Source organism: Ursus americanus, chromosome X (assembly GCF_024610735.1).
Source record: "Ursus americanus isolate L20-20 chromosome X, mUrsAme1.1.p, whole genome shotgun sequence".
NCBI lineage: Eukaryota > Metazoa > Chordata > Mammalia > Carnivora > Ursidae > Ursus > Ursus americanus.
This window is the reverse complement of record NC_142164.1, coordinates 111,098,916-111,122,098: the sequence shown is the minus strand read 5'-3', so window position 1 is coordinate 111,122,098 and position 23,183 is coordinate 111,098,916. Positions and strand designations below refer to the sequence as shown.

At 41.6% G+C, this 23,183-nt stretch overlaps 1 protein-coding gene across 2 annotated transcripts in view; it reads right to left on the bottom strand.

The window, feature by feature from the left end:
- PIR (pirin) overlaps positions 1 to 23,183 on the bottom strand; it is a 102,656-nt gene that overhangs the window by 28,695 nt on the left and 50,778 nt on the right. For both annotated transcript variants that reach the window (XM_045805066.2, XM_045805064.2), the window contains exon 6: positions 5,879 to 5,963. In XM_045805066.2, coding sequence (XP_045661022.1) covers positions 5,879 to 5,963 — 85 coding nt within the window. The remainder of the gene's footprint in view (positions 1 to 5,878; positions 5,964 to 23,183) is intronic.

Here is a 23,183-nt window from a genome sequence, read left to right as displayed (position 1 = left end):
TTTTCCAAAACCACATTTTTAAAGAATGCAATTACATCTCACTACATATGAAAATCAATTCCAGGTGTAGATATATCAATACAAAGGCAAAATAACAAAGCATCTATAATAGAACATTTTCATGATCTTGAGCTGGGAGAGTTTATTAAAGAAGCTACAGAAAGCACTCACTAGCCTTCTAAGGAACAGACTGATACATTTAAGGAATTTTTATTTATTAACATATAGAAAAATATACTAGTATATAGAAGAGTGAAAAACAAGGCAAAACGGAGAAGATATTTGCATCACAAATAAATGACAATGACAAGCATTCAGAATATATAAAGATCCTCTGAAACCAATAATACCTTATATGTTACTTGAATTTAAATAAAAATAAATATTAAAAAGAGAATAAAAGAGCCCCTACAAATCAGTATGAAGAAGATAGACAAGCCACCCAAAGGAAAGCGATATGAAGCTTCTCACTGGATAATTTTATGCTCAGGCTCAGGCTCGTGTTCATCGCTGCTCTGAAGACGTACTGACATCCACAACCGCTACGAGTGTATCGTAAGGGTGAGGGGCTAAGGATGAGGGGAATGGTAACTGAAGACTCTAATGTGCTACTGGTAAGTAGAGAGCTTGGCAAAAACTGGCCATGAATTAAATCGTGTATTCTGTGTAGTGAACAAAAGCAGCCTTTCTTCTCTCTGAAAACACCTGAAAATCTAAAATTCCGCATGAATCATTCATGTTTGGAGCATCCTCCCTTAAAAAGTAGATAATGACTATGAAGAGACAGTTAGCAAGAACTCTGAAGAGAATTCATCATGGCCCCCTTCCATTTCCAAAAACAAAAAAAAAAAAAAAAGAAAAGAAAGAAAGAAATCACAAGAGAAAAAGAATCACTACGTCATTTTTGAGTCACTGACCATATGGAAAAGTGTACGGCACTGTGACTCAAGATCGTAAGCTTGGCAAGTTTGCTCTAAAACACCCACTGCCTCAGAGTCATGCCCTGTGTGCTCTTCTCCTCTCTGAGCATGGGCTGCACCTGGCGGCCTGGTTCTAACCAGCAGAACTGGCAAAAGTAATGGAATGTCACTTCTGATATCGGGTGACATAGAGACTCTGGCTTCCATTTGCTCACTCTTTCTTCCTCTCTCACTTGTAGGATCTGATAAAGCCAGAGGCCATGTTGTGAGCTGTCCTACGGAGAGGCCCATGTGGCACGGAACAGCGGACCGTAGCCAACAACCTGAGCAACTGAGGGCTGTCACCGACCACATGGGTGTGGGCTTGGAAGCACATCCTTCCCAGTCGAGTCCTGGGATTGCTGCAACCCCGCCGACACTTCCATCGCAGCCTTGTAAGAGTCCCTGAGCCAGAGACCACAGCTGAAGTGTGAGATAACAACTGTTATCTTAAGCCACTACATTTGGGAGTAATTTGTTACACAGCAACATAGATAACACAGGAATATTTATTTAAACATATCCTAATGGGATTTACTAAGTAGCTACTGTATGCACAGCATTAAAATCTACTTCAAAAAAAAAAAGGTTTACTTATTTATTTTAGAGCAAGAGGGGGGGGCAGAGGAGAGAGCGAATTCCAAGCAGACTCCATGCGGAGCACAGAGCCCTGAGATCACCACCTAAACCAAAACCAAGAGTCAGACATTTAACCAACTATGTCACCCAGGTGCCCCTAAAATCCACTTTTTAGAAAAGTGTTCTGAAGCACTGATTTCTATTTTCCCCCCAGTTTTATTGCAATGTAATCACCAGGGCTCCTTTCTGTTTTTTTCCTCCCACAAAAGCAAAAATACATTGACGATATTTAAGAGAACGTGTGAGTTTCCTATGGCTGCTGTAACAAATGACCACAAACTTACTGGCTTAAAACAACACACCCTCGTTATCTAATAATTCTGGGGGTCTGAAGCCCAAAAATGGGTCTCGAGGGTCTAAAAAAAAAAAGGTATCAGCAGGACAGCATTCCTTCTGGAGGCTCTAGGGGGAAATGTATTTTCTTGCCTTTTCTAACTTCTAGAGATTGCCCCTACTGCTGGGCTCGAGGCCCCCTTCTATTTTCAAAAGCAGCGACTGCATCACCACTGTCACATCTTCCCCTCTGACTCTCGCCCCCTCCTTCATTTACACAGACCCTTTGATTATACTGGGTCCACCTGGACTATCCAGGCTACTCTCCCCGGATAGTAGAAATTCTGGGGATTGATGTATATATACTGTAAAGAAAAGTAAAATGTTGGGGGATGCAAAAAATACTTACAAGATGAAGTTTTTCCATACCATAACCATCATCCATTTTTAACATTCCAGATCGTGCCTTTAAATACCTAGTGGCAGTGGGGCACCTGGATGGCTGAGTCGGTTAAGCGTCTGCCTTCAGCTCAGGTCATGATCCCAGGGTCCTGGGATCGAGTCCCGCATCGGGCTCCCTGCTCAGCAGGGAGTCTGCGTCTCCCTCTCCCTCTGCCTGCCACTGCCCCTGCTTGTGCTCTCTGTCAAATAAATAAATAAAATCTTTAAAAAACAAAAATAAAAAATAAATGAATACCTAGTGACAGAGTCACTGTGCAGGAAGATGGGGAGCAACAGAGGGGCTGTTCAGAGCCACACTCTGATGCAGTCGGAAGATGAAGGGGACATGAGGACCAGAAGGCCCAAGTCTCTTGGGAAAGATTGATATTTTCCTAGAAATACAGATTTAGGTCCTTCTCAGAGAAACGATAACAGTGTTATCTGTAAGTCAGTTTGCAGCAAGGAAAATCAGATTGCTTTGTAAGAGATGGTAAAAGTCACGGCAAGAAAAAAAAAAACCCAAAACAAAAACAACTACTTTTTCCTATTTTAGCCAGGAACTAACATGAAAAACTTGTGGCCAGTGTTAAAGGATCTGGTACTGTCAGAGACTTGACAAATTGGATTCTTTGTAAGTGACGCACTGTCCAGGCTCCGTTCCTGCTATCTGCTCCCTTCCAAATCATCACTGCACGAAACATCTGTTTTCTACAGGATTAGCCCAACTCCGCAGAAATGGGCCTTAACCAAAGGCAAGAGAGAGATGGTGAAAACCAACTCTCATACTATTTACAGGAAAGAATTCAGATAAAACCTAGTCTGATTCATGAGAAATGTTTCCAATCACCCTCAACTGGACGTTCCGTATTTCCCTGGTATCGGGGAAGTGATGGTAGCACTGTATGCCTCTATTTCTAGCCCACTACTGTGGTAACGATACAACGGTGTCAACATTAGATCAGTGAGATCGCAAAGCTTATGCCAAAAGCCAAACATAACCCAGACATCCATGTCAAATCCCCTTACCACGAGTAACAAAATAATCAAAATATTATAAACAAAACAAGTCCAGGACCCAGCCAATGACAAACACATTTTAAGAAATATTGGCCGCAGCAAAGCACCCACATAAAATGAATTTAAACATTTCTTGTGTTTTATAATGGAATTTGACCTGGAAAGGTGGTTTAAAAAAAAAAAAAAAAGGACAAAGGGTGACCTTGACTTGAACAACTTGATAAAACAATTTATGCAGCATAATTTCACTAGCCAATATGGCTGACTATGGGCAGCCAGAACTATCAAGTCTGAAAATAATAAGCGCTTTATAATACCTGAATTCAATCATTTGTCTGGTACTGGACAGAGCTGCCTCAAACTGTGGATTTGTCAGTGAATGTAATGCAAACATGGACGAGTGTGTGTGTGTGTGTGTGTGTGTGTGTGTGCGCGCGCGCGCACCCGCACGTGAGAGACAGAGAGAGGGAGAGACAGACAGACAGACACACACAGAGAGAGAGACAGAGACACTGAAAAAGAGAGGACACGCTATACCTAGAGTGATGTCTTGGAAAAGACAGGTTCTTTGGCTTCAGAGCTGGGTTTATAACAGACTTGTTCCAAGTGGGTTTATACTGACTCAGTGATAAACGTGCATTTCTAAGCTACTGGCTTTTGCATCCCTCCAAAAATGTTTTTGAAAAACAAATCTCAGGTTTAGAATTTATAAGGACAAAATAAAACCAAAGCCTAGCCTTCCCAAGTGACATACACACATTCTCTCGTGAGGCCATATAGAGTAGCGACAAAGGGTAGAACAACACTGAGCATCAACCATCCACTTAGTGTCAGGGGTCACCGAGCAACTAGTACTCTCGGATACTCCTGGTGGAAAGTGTGATTGTGTTTCTGAATTGCACTCTGACAACGCATTTTAAACTTAAATGTGCATCTACCTTGTAAGCGTCTCCGGAAAGCCACTGCATCGAAATAGGCCCCCGTATGGAAGGACGCATGTATAGGGATGTTTATCGCAGACCAGTGTGAGTGGCCAAGCACGAGGTACGAAAGGAGTGCCTGCTGAGAGGCAAGAGCTAAAGGCGTCGCACTCAACCCGTAGCACAGCATACCGCCATACACAGCAAGATCGGATTTGAGTATATACCTAGGATACACTCTAGAGCTGGGCTATCTAGGGAAGGTACTGGAAGGAACTGGAGGGAAGCAAACTCGAAAGTAAAGGAAAAAAGCACTGCACTAAAGGTTAAAGCATATGTGCTTTCAGGGGCAGTTGGGTGGCTCAGTCAAAAAGAGCGTGTAACTCTTGACCTCGGGGTTGTGAGTTCGAACTCCATGTTGAGTGTAGAGGTTGCTTAAAAATAAAATCTATTTTAAAAAAAGCATATGTGCTTTCATACTTATTGTTATTAAAAAATTGTGTTTAAGCGTGGGCATACGTTTAAGTGAATTAATCTAAAAAGTTTTTCTGTACCTAAAAATAGCCAGAAACACAAAACCAAAGAAAATAATGGATGTACGGTGAGTGCCTAATGACCTCAGGTGAAACCATTTTCATTTATTCATTTATTCATTTATTTATTTATTTATTTATTTTTTAAAGATTTTATTTATTTATTTGACAGAGAGAGAGACAGCCAGCGAGAGAGGGAACACAAGCAGGGGGAGTGGGAGAGGAAGAAGCAGGCTCATAGCAGAGGAGCCCGATGTGGGGCTCGATTCCGGAACGCCAGGATCACGCCCTGAGCCGAAGGCAGACACTTAACGACTGAGCCACCCAGGCGCCCCATCAGGTGCAACCATTTTAAAAAATAAAATTGGCCTTGGGGAGCCTGGGTGGCTCGGTCAGTTGAGCATCCAACTCTTGGTTTCAACTAGGGTTGTGGTCTCAGGGTGGTGAGATCAAGCCCCGCATGGGGCTCCACGCTTGGTGGAGAGTCAGCTTGGGATTTTCTCTCTCCCTCTTGCCCTCCCCCCCCCCCGCTTGTGCTCTCTCTCTAAATAAATAAAATCTTTAAATAAATAAATAAATACATAAATACATAAATAAAATTGACCTTAAACACTTAGGGGTTTTCTAATTAGTCTTTGAACTTAAAAGTCAACTTAAGGGTAAATCACCCATAACAATACCTTTATCAAGAGACACCTATATCTCGATCAGGGGCGATCAGGGGCATAACTGTTCAAAAGTGACAAGGTTGAAATTTACCTCCAGGAGTCATCAGTGGCTAGGAAATCGGGAGACATGGGTAAAAGTTTTGCCTTGTCCAGCAAATCCTTATAAGGACTTGAACAAGTAACTAATCTGTTGGGTGTTAGTGTTTATACCTGTAAAATGGGGGGCAGACAGTCCAGCCCTAACGTTCTATGAATTCTACCTGATCTTTGCTTGAAAAGCCCCAGCAATATTTGCTAAATGTAATTACACATAAACAAAGTTTATAGAATTTTGTGCTGAGGTTCAGAAATGAGCACATTTCAGAGAAAGCGGTCCCTTGGTTTTTTTTTGTTTTTTTCTGATGACGAAACCCTGGAAGCCATCATACCTTTAGGAAGAGGCTGGGAATGCTTTGCTCCATGGTCCAATTTGAAGTCCAAATATAAGGTTGGTGTGCGAGTGTAAATCTTAGACTGAAAAGAAAAAGGAAACCGTCAGCATCTTGGCAAGTGCTGTTAAGCAAGGAGATGGGTACCACACAGCCCCCTCTTAAGGATCTTGGTTCTAAAAGCCAGCCCTCCTAGCTTTACAATATGCTTGACAGACTGATTTCAGGATGACGGCTCTCTCCCTATAATCGTTTCTCAAACATGGTCTGAGGTTAATAGTTCACTGACCGAGATCTGCTTCCGCTTTCTCATTTCCAGTCTTGTACTTGATTACCTTGTACTTGGTGATCTCATGCCCAAATGTATACTTCTTCCCCAGGTCTCAATAAAGCCATGTCTATTTAAAAATTTTTAAGAGGTGGCCAGTAAATATTTTTATTTGTTCTAACTTGGCCCTCTAGAAAAAAAAAAAAAAAAAAGGGTGTTCACCACCACTGGCTTGAAAAAGCCACAATTCCAGATGTGCGAAAGGCAAACTTCTGCAGGATTTTCCGCTGTAAACAGTGGCTTTGAATCCATCAACAGTTAAGCAGGGTTCGTAATCCACTATGATACCATTTGAATCATTGGCACAGACCGAAATCCAAGGGATTATCACTGTTGCTATGAACTTTTATGATGTCTCATTGTTTATCACAAAGCCCCAGTGGTTCTATCTGGCTTTTTAAAAACTGAAAATACACACAAAAATGAAAAAGCGCATAACACCAAATTTGGCAAGGATGTGGAGTAACTGGAACTTTCATACACTGCTGGTGGGACTAGGACTTGGTATAAACACTGCAAAAAACTGCTTGGCAGTATGCAGTACAGATGAACAGAGGCATAACCTACGACCCAGCATCCCACACATTGGTGGATCCCCAACAGAAATGTTCACCAAAATCAAGTACATGGATCTCGATAGTGATACTGTCAGTAACAGCCAAAAACAGGAACCACTGCAGCTACCTTTAACGATAGAAGGGATAAATGAGTTGTCATTTACTTATATAACGGAATCTACTATACAGCCAGGAGAATGAATGAACGCAACTATATGCAACGACTCAGATGAATCCCACAATCATAACACTGAGCAAACGAAGGCAGGCACAGAAGATCATATACCGTATGATTCCATCTCTATGAAGTTCAAAATAAGGCAAAACTAACCTATGATGTCAGAAGTCAGAAATTTAGTTACCTTGGGAAACTCTGTAGCTGGAAGGGGTTAAAAAGGAGACATCTGAGGCCAAACAACGTTTGCCTCTTACCCTGGCTTCTGGTTCATGGGGGTGTTCACTGGGTGAAAATTTTTTTGAGCTATCTACTTGGTCTATATACTGTTCTGTGTCTGTACTCTATCTTAATAAAAAGCTTACATTCATTACAAATATGCACGTGTAAACAGACCAAAAGAGAATCCAGAGCCTGGAATTATTTACCATCCTTGATAAAGGCATCATTTTGCAGAGAATGTTTCTATAAACACTATGAGGACATGAACATTGCTGCCTTTCACCCAGGGCCAACCCACACTGCCTGTCACATAGAGGTATTCAATAAATATTCACCGACGGATTTTCATAATGGAAAAATCCCATGCATAGTAATACGTTTGTTTACAGTATACATAAGGTATTACTCCGCAGCGTCTTGACCTACATGTAGCAAAATGGCTCTCTTCAGGACAGGTGATTTGGTATGGCCAAAGTGTATGTCTGTACATTAAATTTTGGAATAGAGAATCGTAAATGATGTTATCAGAAGATTGTCCCCTTTCCTATGAATATCTCATTTGTGAAGCTGTGGGTTTTAAAAGGTCTGGCATGTGGTTTTATGTGGCTTAGAAGGCCAAGCTGCATCAGTACAGCTTCAAAGACTGCAAAAGCAAATGCCCTTGTGTACACATAAATGAAACCAGAAAGACTTGTTGCATCAAGTGCAACCTGAGGCCAAATGTTCACAATCAATCTGAAGATGTTGAAACGTACGTGAAACAAGGGCAGCACCCATGGGACACAGGATCTAATTCTCTCCGGTCCTTAGGTGCGTACGGCACCATCTGGAAAGGATCCGTTTTTTTCTGATGAAGTCTTCTAAAATTACTTCTAAAAAGATCAAGGGTAGGGGCGCCTGGCCGGCTCAGTTGGTGGAGCATGGGACTCTTGACCTCAGGGTCATGAGTTCAAGCCCCGTGCTGAAGGTAAAGATTACTTAAAAATAAATAAATAAAATAAAAAGATCAAGGGTCAACTTCACATAATACTGATGATTCTTCTGCCTGGGCACTATTTGGTTCTCCTCTAGAAAAAGAATCCCGGTTTCAGTTAATTGTCTCTCCTAACTTCTGCCTCAGTAGCAGATGCAGTATCCCTGCCTAGTGCAAAGAGATTGATCACAGAGAGGCCCTTGGTTTAACTTTTACTAGAATTCTCCCAGAATGTAGTCATAAAAATACTCCTGAACTGGAAACCTAGAGGCACTGATGCTAGCATTGCCTTTCCTGCCGACTGACAAAGCACTTATCTTCTACTGGGCTTAGTTCACGCATCTGAAAATCTCATGATAGGACTCACTGATGTTTAAATCCATGTATGGTTCTAAAAATCTGAGTCAGAAAATTAATGTTTACCTCCACGTTCTAATTTTGAAAGTTCCTTTCTGATTTCTCAGACTAGCACTGCCAAGAAGGGAGAGTGTGTCTGGGACAAGGGAGGGCAACTAGAGCAGTAGGAAGTGAGTGGGGAGCCACTGGTTAACTTGCTCTACCCTTGCCCACCACCGCAGTGATCGGTCTTGTCCTCCTGGCCAGCTCTTTTGCTTTTCTTCCCGCCTCAAGCTTCTCAACCTCATCCATACCGGCCAAAAAATAGTAGCCTATTTCACTAAGACTGCCACTATACAGACCCACATGTGTACACACAAACACACACAGAATTCTGTATTTCTGTACTCATTTACAAAAATCTAAACAGAAACCAATGAGACAGATTATAAAGCCACAAATATATCCCATCATCTTACAGTGTGAAAAGGGCTAAAGGGAAAATTTTAAATCATTTTGAAAGTGTTTTTTACATCTATAGCCTAAAAGAGAATCCTAATTCTAATATCCTTTTTTGTACTGAAAATGGAAGAATTGAAAATTTTAATATAACACACATCTTGAATAATCAACTACCCCAAACCTAAATGTATATTATTCTGTTTCAATTAATCCATGAGATAAAATCAAATTGAAAGCTGTTCCCATGAGTGTGTGTAGGTGTGTGTGTGTGTGTGTGTATATATATATATATATACACACGTTATATACATATCGTTTCTGAAAAGCAGATTTTTTAAAAAAAATTTGATCTTCCATATAACTCTGTTGAAATAACAAATGTAAATTATGTTCATTTAACTCAAAGATAATTCCAGCCTTGAATGCACTTTGAGCAAACCTAGATTTAATTTTTCTATTACACACGCTGTTGATTTGCAACCATAAAGAAAGATCACCATTAGGACATTCTTTCCTTGTTCTGTTTTGTTTATTTTTGTGTATAGTACTCAACTATTAATATGGTCCTCAAAACAGAATGAGAATTTAATTCAACAAATATTCTTTTTTGGTTAAAATTTACCTATCAATGTATATCTATTTCCACAGGATTAAAATAAATCAGTCCATGACAACCTAAAATAAAATATTATTCTACAAATCTATTTCCGCATAAACAGAACTAACGCACTTAAAGTCCGTCAGTGACATTGTTTTCTTTTTCCTTTTCCCTGTTTTGGTCCTGATCAATAATGCCTGCACAAGTACTAAAATCCAAGGCTACTCCTCTTTTGTCTTTCTTCTCATTTCATATTTCTGTTAAAAGTATTTAGGAAACTTAGCTTTAAAGGTTTTAGTCTGTATTTGAAAAATCCAATTGCTTAAAATCTTAGAATTCAAATATGTAGGCAAAGCTTCCAGAAGGTAACACAAAACTATTCAGAAGAGGTTAAGGGGAAATTCTGGCTAACTTACAACAACAGGGGTGCTACCAAACCCAGACAAGCCTTGTCTCTCTTTCTCTATAAATGTCAGAATTAAACCTTTAATGAACCTAACACACCACTCCAATAATGACCACAATGCAAGCAAGACCAAACAAGGTCTACGAAACCACTTCCTTCCGAACCCCAGCTACCTTCATCTTAGATCCTTCAAAGACTTCCTGCTCACCCTGGCTTTCGGTAGGATACCCTTGTCAAGCTGGCTTCCTGACTCTGCTTTTATTCGTAAATGTGATCTTAATTAAGAAGATGATATCACTTCCACATGGAAGCCATGTGGCTTAAAACGTCTTCCCATGAGAAAGGAGAGAGCACACCGCACGGGCTGCTGCGTGTGAGCGTGGCGCAAGGTCTCTTTCACTTCTCCTCTGCTCCTTTCACATGTAACTGCCATCCGCTAACCGCTGAATGCTGCTAATTTTGCCACCATGCTGGCTTTCTCTAAAAGCAAGCAGTAGCAATTTGTCACGTGTCAGAGCTGTAATAAACGCATTCCCATTTCTTTGTGGGAAGGTTTTCAAAAACCTTTTATGATTTCGTTGTTTTTCGGGAAATACACTCAAATGCTCAATCTCGCTATATGTTGCTTAAGCAGATTCCTCTAAGTAATCGTACTAACAAGTGCAAACGCTCAATACCCTAAAAGAGAAAGAAACAGAATTTCCACCTATTCTGGGACCCTCGCCTTCATGTTGGATCATCCCCCTACTGCTGGATGTTATGTTTTATGGTTTGTTCAGGTCTTTTTTTTTTTTTTTTTTTGCATCACTGCTAACTTCGAATAAATATCTTTGCACGTAAATCCTTTTCAAATTTAAATTTTAGTTACTGAACATACAGTGCAATATTGGTTTCAGGAGGAGAATTCAGTGATTCATCACTTACAGACAACACCCAGTGCTCATCATGACAAGTGCCCTCTTTAATCTGCATCCCCCACATGCCTCCCTCCATCAACCCTCGGTTTGTTCTCTATCGTTAAGTATCTCTTATGGTTTGTATCCCTCTCTCCTTTTTTCCTTTTCCCCTTCCCATATGTTCATCTGTTTTCTTTCTTAAATCCCACATGTGAGTGAGATCACATGGTATTTGTCTTTCTCTGACTTATTTCGCTTAGAATACTCTCTAGCTCCACCCACATTGTTGCAAACAGCAAGATTTCATTCTTTTTGATGGCTGAGTAATAGTCCAATGTACGTACGTGTACGTATACACACACACACACACACCATCTTCCCTATCCATTCATCAGTCGGTGGACAATTGGGCTCTCTCTGTAGCTTGGCTATTGTTGATAATGTTGCTGTAAACACTGGGGTGCATACACCCCTTTGAATCTGTATTTTTATATCTTTTGCATAAACACCTAGTAGTACACTTGCTAGATCATAAGGTAGTTCTATTTTTAACTTTTTGAGGAACCTCCATACTGTTCTCCAGAGTGGATGCACCAGTTTGCAGTCCCACCAACAGTGCAAGAAGGTTCCCCTTTCTAAACATCTTTGCCAACACCTGTTGTTTCTTGTGTTGTTAAATTTAGCCATTCTGACTGGTGTGAGGTGGTATTTCACTGGGGTTTTGATTTATATTTCCCTGATTATGAGTGATGTTGAGCCTCTTTTTATGTGTCTGTTAGCCAAGTGGATGTCCTCTTTGGAAAAGTGTCTATTCATGTCTTGTACTCATTTCTTAACTGGATTATTTGTTTTTTGGGTGTTGAGTTTGAGAAGTTTTTTGTAGATTTTGGATACTAACCCTTTATCAGATATGTTTCCAAATATCTTCTTCTATTCCACAGGATTCTTTTAGTTTTATTGACTGTTTCCTTTGCTGTACAGAAGGTTTTTATCTTGATGAAGTCCCAGTAGTTCATTTTTGCTTTTGTTTCCCTTGCCTCCGGTGACAGGTCTAGTAAGAAGTTGTTACGGCTGAGGTCAAAGAGGTTGCTGCCTGTGTCCTCCTCTAGGATTTTGATGGACTCCTGTCTCACATTTAGGTCTTTCATCCACTTTGAATCTACTTTTGTATATGGGATAAGAAAGTGGTTAAGTTTCATTCTTCTGCATGTGGCTGTCCAGTTTTCCCAACACCATTTGTTGAAGAGACTTTTTTCCATTGGATAGTCTTTCCTGCTTTGTCAAAGATTAGTTGACCACATAGTTGTGGGTCCATTTCTGGGTTCTCTGTTCTGTTCCACTATGTGTCTGTTTTTGTGCCAGTACCATACTGTCTTGATGACTACAGCTTTGTAATACAGCTCAAAATACGGAATCATGATGCCTCCAGTTTTTTCTTTTTCAGAACTGCTTTGGCTATTTGGGATCTTTTGCGGTACCACACCAATTCTAGGATTGTTTGTTCTAGCTCAGTGAAAAATGCTGGTGGTATTTTGAGAGGAATTGCACGAAATGTGTACACTGCTTTGGGTACTATAGACATTTTAACAATGTTTGTTCTTCCAATCCATGAGCACAGGATGCCTTTCCATTTCTTTGGGTGTTCTTCAATTTCTTTCATACGTGATCTATTGTTTTCAGAGTACAGATCTTTTACCTCTTCAGTTAGGTTTATTCCTAAGTATCTTATTGTTTTTGGTGCAATTGCAAATGGGATCAATTCCTTGATTTCTTCTGCTGCTTTGTTATTCGTGTATAGAGATGCAACAGATTTCTGCACATTGAGTTTATATCCTGCGACTTTGCTGAATTCCAGTATGAGTTCTAGCAATTTTTTTGGTGGAGTCTTTCAGGTTTTCTACATAGAGTATCCTGTCGTCTGCAAATAGTGAAAGTATGACTTCTTCCTTGCTGATTCGGGTGCCTTTTATTTCTTTTTATTGTCTGATTGCTGAGGCTCTGACTTCTAGTACTATGTTTAAAAGTAATGGTGGGAGTAGACATGTTGTCTTGTTCCTGACCATAGTGGAAAGGCTGTTTTTCCCCAGTGAGGGTGATATTAGTTGTAAGTCCTTCATATATGGCCTTTAGGATGTTAAGTTCCCTCTATCCCTCCTTTGTTGAGGGTTTTCATCAAGAAACGATGCTGTATTTTGTCAAATGCTTTTTCTGCATCTATTGACAGGATCATAGTGTTATCCTTTCTTTTATTAACGTGGTGTATCACATTGATTGATTTGCAAATACTGAACCACCCCTGCAGGCCAGGAATAAACCCCACTTGATCACGGTGAATAATTCTTTTAATGTACGGTTGAATTTGATTTGCTAGTATTTTATTGAGAATTCTTGCATCCATGTTCATCAGGGATATTGGTCTGTAATTCTCCTTTTTAGTGGGGTCTTTGTCTGGTTTTGGAATCAAGGTAATGCTGGTTTCATAAAATGAGTTTGGAAGTTTTCCTTCCATTTTTTGGAACAGTTTGAGAAGAATAGGTATTAACTCTTCTTTAAATGTCTGGTAGAATTTTCCTGGGAAGCCATCTGGCCCAGGATTTTTATTTGTTGGGAGATTTTTGATTACTGATTCAATTTCTTTGCTGGTTACAGGTCTGTTCAAATTTTCTATTTCTTCCTGTTTCAGTTTTGGTAGTTCATAGGTTTCTAGGAATTTGCCCATTTCTCCCAGGTTGCCCAGTTTGTTGGCATATACTTTCTCAGAGTATTTGCTTATAATTCTTTATATGTTTATGGTGTTGGTTGTGATCTCTCTCATTTGTGATTTTATCTGGATCCTTTCTCTTTTCTTTTTAATAAATCTGGCTTGGGGTTTATCAATTTTATTAATTCTTTCAAAAAACCAGCTCTTAGTTTTGTTAATCCATTCTGGTGTTTTTGTTTCTATATTGTTCATTTCTGCTCTAATCTTTATTTTCCCTTCTTCTCCTGGCTCTTGGCTTTATTTTCTGTTCCTTTTCTAGCTCCTTAGGCATGAGGTTAGGTTGTGTCTTTGAAACTTTTCCTGCTTCTTGAGGTAGGTCTTTATTGCAATATACTTCCCTCTTAGGACTGGCTTTGCTGCGTCCCAAAGGTTTTGGACTATCGTGTTTTCATTTTCATTTGCTTCCATGTATTTCTTTCTTTCTTCTTTAATTTCCTAGTTAACCCATTCATTAGGGGTTGTAGGATGTTCTTTAGTAGGATGTTCTCTAACCTCCACGTATTTGAGGTCTTTCCAATTTTTTTCTTGTGGTTGACTTCAAGTTTCATAGTGTTGTGGTCTGAAAACATGCATGGTATGATCTTGATCTTTTTATACTTGTTGAGGGCTGACTTGTGATCCAGTATGTTATCTATTCTGGAGAATGTTCCGTGCGCACTTGAAAAGAATGTGTATTCTGTTGCTTTATGATGAAATGTTCTGAATATATCTGTTAAGTCCATCTGATCCAGTGTGTCATTCAAAGCCATTGTTTCCTTGTTGATTTTCTGCTTAGATGATTTGTCCATTGCTGTGAGTGGGGTGTTAAAGTCCCCTACTATTATTGTATTATTATCAATGAGTTTCCTTATGGTTATTAGTCATCAATTTATATATTTGGGTGCTCCCAAGTTGAGATATAAATATTCATAACTGTTAGATCTTCTTGATGGATAGTTCCCTTAATTATGATATAATGTCCTTCTTCAACTCTTGTACAGTCTTTGTTTTAAAATCTAATAAAAAATTTAAAAAGGGAATTGGAAAAGGAAAATAAATGAAAAACCACAGAAATGTAAATAAAAGTGAAAAGGAAGCTGGATCCTATTTCCCCTAGAGCTGAAGCTTTGTAGAACTCTATGATCAGGAGACGTGCTTCCAGTGAGTTGTTTGCGCTGGTTTTCTGCGGGAGGAGCCTGCTGGGCTGATTCTCAGACTGACAAATTATTTAACTGGAAATGTGCCTCCGGGGTGCCGCGGGGCCCTTTGGTGTAAGCGGCTCCAGCCTGCACTAGGTGGCGCTGTTTTGCTCCCTGAAGGCTTTCAGTGCGGATGGGAGGGATGAATAGAGCCGGATATGGTGGCACTCCGCTCTCCAGCCCCAGAGTTGGAAGTTCGGGTCCCCCACTCCTCAGTGAGCCCACACAGAACAAGCAATCACCCTACTTGTGTCGCTGGTTTCCACCTGAAACCTGCATTCAGTCTGCCTATGTCTGAGCTTTTTTCTCTCAGGTGCGTGACTGAGTTTCAAAAGTCCAGATTTTGGGATTCCTGCAACATGGACGGGCGCTGTTCCTCTGGGGAAGGGTCTCGCTAGGCTTTTGCCACTTCCTGGCTGGTCCCAGGAAAGTGGTCACACGACCTCACAGTGGTTCAGTTTATAGCCAAGCAGAGCAGAAAGCAGGCACCAACACCCGAGGCTCCGAGCCGGCTTCCTGGGGACACAGCCGTAGGCTGGCACCACCCGTTCTTGTGACCCAGGGGATCCTCAGCCCATGCTGTGACTCCCAGGATTTTGCCCTCCTTCACCACCTGAGCACCCTGAAGCCAGGCTCGTTCCCCATGGTAGCAGACTTCTAAAAGTTCAGATTTGGGGCTCCGCCGTTTCTAATACTTAGCAGTAGTCTCAGTAAGCAGCCCCCTCCCCGCTGCCATACCCACAGCTTTAACGCCCCCATGTCAACTCTCTGCACCTCCTACCTTCCAAAAGGCGGTCACTTTTCTACTTGTAGACTTGCAGTTTTTGTTCTCTCAGACGACCAACTGATTTCTTGGGTGTTCAGAATGATTTGATAACTATCTAGCTGTGTTCGAGGGGCAAGGCAAGCTTAGGGTCCCCTTACTCCTCCGCCATCTTACCTCCTCCTCCTGCACATAAATCTTTAACCACATTTCAACTTTTTCCTTCATAGTGAAATTTTGAGCCTAAAAGTCTAGACATTATAAGGGCTCTTGATGTATCTATAGGTTTATGGCTAAATGTCATGTGGCCAAAAGCAAACTGGTCAACACAACCATGCGACTGAACAGCAATTTTGCTGAACAAGTCTACTGTTAGTCATTGGTAATTTTTCTACACCACAGGGCAGTTTTTCAACTAGTTACATGCTCTAAATGTTGTTTCTTCCCCCATTTAATCCCCAATTGTTAGAAAGTTAATTCATTCCAACAAATCACCTATTGTTGCACATTTGGATTTTTTCTCTAATGCACCTTTGTCACAGATATAGAAGGGAAGGATTAATTTCTGGGGGGAAAAAAGGAAAGGAAAAAAAATCTGAAAAATCTTTGAACAAATAGACAAAAAGAAAAAATAAGGAGGGGCGCCTGGGTGGCACAGCGGTTGAGCGTCTGCCTTCGGCTCAGGGCGTGATCCCGGCGTTATGGGATCGAGCCCCACATCAGGCTCCTCTGCTATGAGCCTGCTTCTTCCTCTCCCACTCCCCCTGCTTGTGTTCCCTCTCTCGCTGGCTGTCTCTATCCTGTCGAATAAATAAATAAAATCTTTAAAAAGAAAAAATAAGGAAAAAAGCTTAATCTACAAAAAAGTTTAAAGGCACCACCTCCATAGTACAAATACTAATCTCTGAACAACCAGGGTCTAGCAGTCCTTGTTTTTGAACAAAAAATCATTTTGACCAATTCTTATACTAACTGAATTGCTTTCATCCAAATTGTTTTTTTGTCAAATCACTTGGTAACGACCTCCAAAAAGTGCCCATTTCATCAAAATGTTGACTGTCTTATATTTTTTTTAATTTTAGTTAATTTAAAAAAGCAGAAATTGTTATCTCCTTGCTCTTTGGATGTTGCTATAACTTTGGGTGATATTACTATTAAGTATTATCAATGTAAGAATACCAATAGCAGGGCACCTGGGTGGCTCAGTCAGTTAAGTGTCTGCCTTTGGCTCAGGTCATGATTCCGGGGTCCTGGGGTCGAGCCTCGCATCGGGCTCCCTGTTCAGCAGGGAGTCTGCTTCTCCCTCTCCCTCTGTCACTCCCCCTGCTCATGTGCACTCTCATTCTCTCTCTCTCTCTCTGTTAAATAAATAAAATCTTTAAAAAAGAATAACAATAGTGAAATATGTAAGGGCTTAGTATGTACCAGGCACTGTTCTAGCTGCTTATGTATTAATTAGGCCATTTGTATATCCCGTTTTATAAAATATCTGCTCATTACCTAGTTTTCACTCATTTGTTAATTAGTTCCCTCATGCAAGAAATTCTGATTGAGGGCATGTAGTGTGTTAGTCGTCGGATATGTATATTGTTGAATAACAGACCTACTCGGCCTGTGTGGCGTTTCCTTTCTAGTGAGGAAGACAATGTAGCAAATTAAATATAAAATTATGCATGCTATAAAAGAAATAAATAGGGCGTAGAGAGAGAAAATGAGGGGAGTAATGGAAGGCCTCAACAGAATTGAGGGTAAAAGGTTTCCAGTCAGAGAAAGCAGTGCAAAGGCCTCAAGGCAGTGAGAGGACAGTGCCAGGCAGACAGAGAGGTGGCTGCAGAGAATGGTATGGGATAAGTTCAGAGAGTCACAAAAGACCTGGTATCTGGGGTTTCTTTAGAAGTACAACAGGAAAACAAAGTACAACAGGAACACACAGATCCAATTTTTACCTTAGACAGAGGTCTTGAGCCACAATCTGGAGAACTGAAAGGGAGTGAGAACAGGAGAGAGGAGCCCCCCAAAGAGGCTGCTACAGTGGGTCTGTCCAGGACTGGACAGGGGATAGGAGTAAGGTAGATACATTTAAAATGTATTTTAGAAATAGAGAGGTTTTGTTAATGGACTGGATGTGGGTTGGGAGGAGAAGGAATAAGGATGACCACCATGTTTTTTCTTTGAGCGGTGAGCATCATTCATTTATTAAGATGGAAAAGACTGGACGGGAAAGTTTTCATTGGTTTGTTAAGACATGTGGGAGGAGGAGGAACAAGAATTCAACTTCTGCTATTTTAAATGGGACAGGACTGGGAACGTGAAAAAGGAGATGTCAAGGAGGTGGTTGAATAAATGAGCACGCGGAGCTCAGAGGTAAGGCTTGTGCTGTGAGTAGCGGTGTGGGAGATGTAAGACTGTAAATGGCACCTACATCCATGGGATGGACAAGATCACTTAGGGAGATGATGTTCGAAGAGAGAGGACTCAGGACTGAGATCCAGGGAACTCGAATGTGTCGGGTCTGGTAGAGGAAAGGGGACCTACCTGAGAAAGGAAACTGAAGGAGCAAGGAGCACCCAAAGGACTCATCATCTCAGAGACCAAAGAAAGAAGAGAGGGCGTGGAGAAGGAGGAAGATGTCAACCCCTGTAAAGGAAGAGTCAACGTGAAAAGAAAAGACGACCCCTGGGTTTGGCTCCATGGAAGTCAGTGGTGACTCTAGGCAATGATGGGGCTGGACGCCAGGCTGAGCTCCCCGAGAATGTTGGGGAGCGGACACAACACGTGCAGACAAATCTGTGGCTATGACTGAGAAGCAGCCGAAAATGAGGGGGTAACGGGGTGCCAAGGGAGTTAGGTGCTTCTCTTCTCAATTTATATAAAGGTGTTTTTTAAAAAAAATAAATTAAGGCTACTAGACTTAGTAATATTTGCTGTAAAAATCTCCTAGTTTTTGGCTTTCATTTCATTTACAGCCGTTCTAACATGGGTCAGAGCTATCAGTCTTTTCCTTCTGATGCTTTTAAACTTAGAAAGTCTTTCCCCATCCAAAGATCACATGTCTTCCTACATTTTTCTAGTTCTCAATTTTTAACATTTAATTCTTTATGTTGGATTTATTTAGCTATGAGGTAGGAGATCATGAGCTAAACTGGTGTCTTTTTATGAATGGTTAATCAATTGTCCCAGTTGCCTTATCTTTTCCTGATGATTATCTTCTTGGGTCTATTTCAGGTAGGTTCTCTTTCTGTCAATCACAAGGAAGAGACTCAATGAAGAAAACTTCACTAACTAGCTCAGCAGCCCCAACTAACAGAGGCAGATCTATTCCATAAGGAGCTCTTGGCATGATCTGGTACACTTCCCACCGGGCTTCCCAGTCTCCTCATCCTACTCTCGTGGTCTGCTGGGCTTTGCACGGGGGAAAAAACCCATCAGCACAGACCCCTTTTCTCTACCATTAACACCTTCACACACACTCAAGAAACTCACTGCCAGACCCCTTGGCCCCCAAGTAGAGAACCATACCTTACTCTCCCTCCTGGAGACCTTAAGGCTTTGAGGAAGTGCAAAGTACATTTACCGCATTATTTAAAGCAAACTTCCAATCTCATTGCTCAGAAAAAGTTGATGCTCTTCAATGAAATGGTACGTCTTCTGTCTCCAATCCAAAGCACTCAGATTTCTGAGTTCTTGATTGTTTTAAAGAATTCTGATAAGGAGCGGGAAAGATTGGTTTCCAGCCTCAGTGCCAAAGGTATCGTGGGAGGATTACAACTTCGTAATCGTATTTTGACATATACATGAAGTGCTACGTAAAGAAACGACAGGGAACACTTCGGCAAGACGCCAACAACTCTGTATGGGGTGAAAGAGAGAGCCAGACATTTTTAACTTCTATCAACCGTAAGGGATTTCAGGAAATCTCGAGCACCAAGCTGTCCAGCTGACCGAGAGTTCTGGACATAGCCAAATCACCCTTCAGTCCAGGGTCTACAGTATCTTATCCTGAGCAGTCCTGTTGTCGACAGTAACAGTAACCCCTTCAGTTGAGGAGAGGGGTAGTGAGGAGAGAAAAGCTAAAGCGGAAGGAAATAAAGATGCTGACAGGACTCGCAGTCCTGACATCTAATCAGGGGCATGTTAACTGTGAAACTGAACTTGGACTTCTTCACTCTTTGAGTCAGCAGTATTGCCTGAAGTTGGGCTAGAGATGCTTCAATTTTTTGGAAAATTAAAACCAGAGGAAGAACAAACACCCATCCCTTATATGAATGACCCATCCACAATTTTACAAAGGCAATGGTACAATAAAACCACAATGACCCCCAAATATGCCAAGAGGGAAACTTCCTATCCCGTGCCTCCTATCCGTGGGCAACATGTTCCAAGGCTGAGTCAGCAAATCTATTAACTGATGCTAGAATATTCCTCACAGGGCTTTATAATATTTTTAATCTCTATTGGTTACATTTGCTATTTACTAAGATGTTTTTAAGGGTTCTTGCAAGAAAGTGCATCAAGATGGGAAGCTATTTGGCAAAGACAAAATTTCACAGAGCATCGGGACGGCTACTTCTGTGCAGATACGATTCAGGGGGAATTTATTACAGCACAGGGCTTCTCCTATGTGATCGTTTACAGAACGTTCTGACCCAGTCAGGGGTACCTGCTTGTACAGACACATGCCTGAAGGTACCCTTTTGGTGTAGAAAGAGAGAAAGATTCGTTCTGAAGTTTCCTTCCATGAAAAAGAGACAAGGCATTCCCAAGCTGGAAAGAGACACCCTCAGCAAGTTTATACACCAGGGCTGAATGGTACGGCAAGGCAGAGGCGCTGTGCAAATAAAACGCAGCAAAATCCAGGAGACCTGAGTCTGGGCCTAGATTCCTTCCACAATGAGCTGTGTCACCTTGGAAAAGACTTCCTTCCACCTAGTGGGCTGCAGCCTTCTCCTCTACAAGGTGGTAGACGAGCTGGAGAGCTGATGTCTCCTGTCTATTGCTGCCCGACAATCTGATTCCAAGAGAAGAAAAGGAAGAGTAGGTCTTGGCTGGCTCTGAAAAGCATCTCATAGTATCACGCACTCTAAACTCTTGCTGCCCTAAGAACTTCATTCATAGCCTAATACACCATCATAGCAATGAAAGAGGTGAATGAATAGCAAGTTTCCTGTCCAACTATTACACAAATAGGCTGGAGATGGCCCCTATGTTGTTTGGCCCCAAGTCTGCTGAAGCCAACTCAAATTCTCCTACATCCAATTGCTTTAAATATATTCCAAATAAACATATTTTTAGCCATTTAGAGCCTATGTACTGCGCATACCCTATGAAATCGCACCCACCGTCTCCTAGCAATAAACAACACCCTGCAGCTAGAAAAGTCCCTGAACTGCTGCCACCCTTTGGAGCTCTCTGTCCTGGAGGCCCTCTACCTTGTTGCTGAGCAACGTCATCTAGCCAGGTAAGCCTCCTCTCTGATTTCCCCTACTTTCCCAGGAAGTCTCTTGCTCCTTTCCCCTTCTGGATGTGGCCTTGTCTCTGGAAGGTCCCCAACTGTAAGGGACCTCCCTTCTCGTGCAATTTTGCCCATGCACCAGCCAAATAAAGCTGTGTTACCACCTCTCACGAACCTGTCTCTTCCTTGATCAACTTCCAAATCCCCAAACTTACTACACCAACCCATCTAAATAAAGTAAGTCTATAAACAGACTCCAGAAGTTGGAGGCCATTAAATATGGCCTCCCCTCTATCCACAAACAGAAGAGGAGGTTCCCTACTATTCAGCAACAGCTCTAAGAAATTAAAGAGCTGGCCAAATCAACTGGAGGGCTGGAGACCCACGGAAGGGGTTAGTACTTACCCCCCATCCAGGCAAGTAGGAAGTGGTCAGCTTCTAAGCAAAATTACTATGGGTCAAGAATCTCCTCTGAACCCTTCAACAACCAATCTCTCCTCTTAGGCCTCCCTGTCCTTAAAGTTACTACAGATAAAAACCTGTTCTCGGGGGCGCCTGGGTGGCACAGCAGTTAAGCGTCTGCCTTCAGCTCAGGGTGTGATCCCGGCGTTCTGGGATCGAGCCCCACATCAGGCTCCTCCGCTATGAGCCTGCTTCTTCCTCTCCCACTCCCCCTGCTTGTGTTCCCTCTCTCACTGGCTGTCTCTATCTCTAATAAATAAAATATTTAAAAAAAAAAAAAAACAAAACCTGTTCTCGGCAAAAAAATCTGATTTATGCTGGGTTGTGCCAGACTGGTAAGGATCTATGAGCTCATGGTGTGGAGCACAAACTCCGGAGCCAGACATCTAGTCAGAGTGCCAGCTCCGTCACTCGCTAGAAGCACAGCTAATCTCTCTGTGCCTCAGTTCCCTCTCTCATGATGCTGCTGTGAGAACCCAAGTTAAATCACACAACATGTGCCTCCTCAGAGTCTCTCAGCCTCACTAGCCCCTGAGTCCTTGGCCCCGTCTTCACTGACTGCCCCCACCGTGCTGGGAACCACAGCAGCTGCAGAGCTCCTGGGCTTGACCTGACAGACCTGCCGAGGTTCTGGGTCCTCACCCAGGCCGGCATGAAGATCCGAGCCACCGGATGTGGTACGTACCCTCCTCAGAGCCTGTCTGAAGTGACTAGGTGACACAGTCCAGAAGGAAGGGCATTAGCCCCAGTGGGGCGAGCTTTGGCCAAAGAGGGATGGAAAATGTGGAATGGCAGAAACATTCTTCTGTCTTTCTCCATTAGAAAGTCCTGAGGTAGAGTTTTCTGAACAGGCATCGTACACCACCTACGATCTGTCTCAGTTTCCGTCTCCCTCACACTCGCTGCCCTGGGATTATATGAAAGACCTGCCCCAGGCTCTGTTTTCCAGAGAACCCAAGTAAAATCAGTAGGAAAAAATAAATAAAATAAAATAATAAAAAAAATAAAAATAAAAAATAAAATATAAAATACTAACAAAAAAATTGGGAGGGGAAAAAACAGATACATATAAAGCACTCAGAACTTCACTGCCCAATACTGTTGCCACCAACCATGAGGCTACTGAGCACATTTGTGAATCGAGATGCGCTGTGAGTGTAAAATGCACACTAGATTTCAAAGCCTTGGTACAAAAATGTAAAATATCTCATAAACTTACACTGACTACATGATGAAATGACAATATTTTGGATAATTGGGCTTGATTAAAATTGATTTCACCTGTTTCTTTTCACTTTTTTTTTTAATGTGCCTACTGAGTATTTTAAATTCCATGTTACTTCCATTACGTTTTTATTGGACAGTTCTGACTTCGAATTTAGTACCTGGTAAGTCCACGAATGATGTTAGTCATTTTCATTTCCCTTCCCCAAAAGTTCTAGAGATTTGCTGTCAATAAAGCCTAATGATAAAAAGGAATGTGGGAACAGAAAGGGAGACAGATAGGGAAAAGGGAACAAATATTTATTAACTACCCTTAATGTCTCTAGGCACATTATATATCATACAAATAACTCCAAGCCGATTCATTATTATCCCCATTTGGCAGATAAGGAAGTAAGGGCTCAAAATAATTTTCCCAGGTCACAGAGGTATTAAACAACAGAGCTGAAAATTGGACCCAGATCTCTTTGACTCCACGGTCCATGCTCTTTTCAATCTATCATATTGTCAAA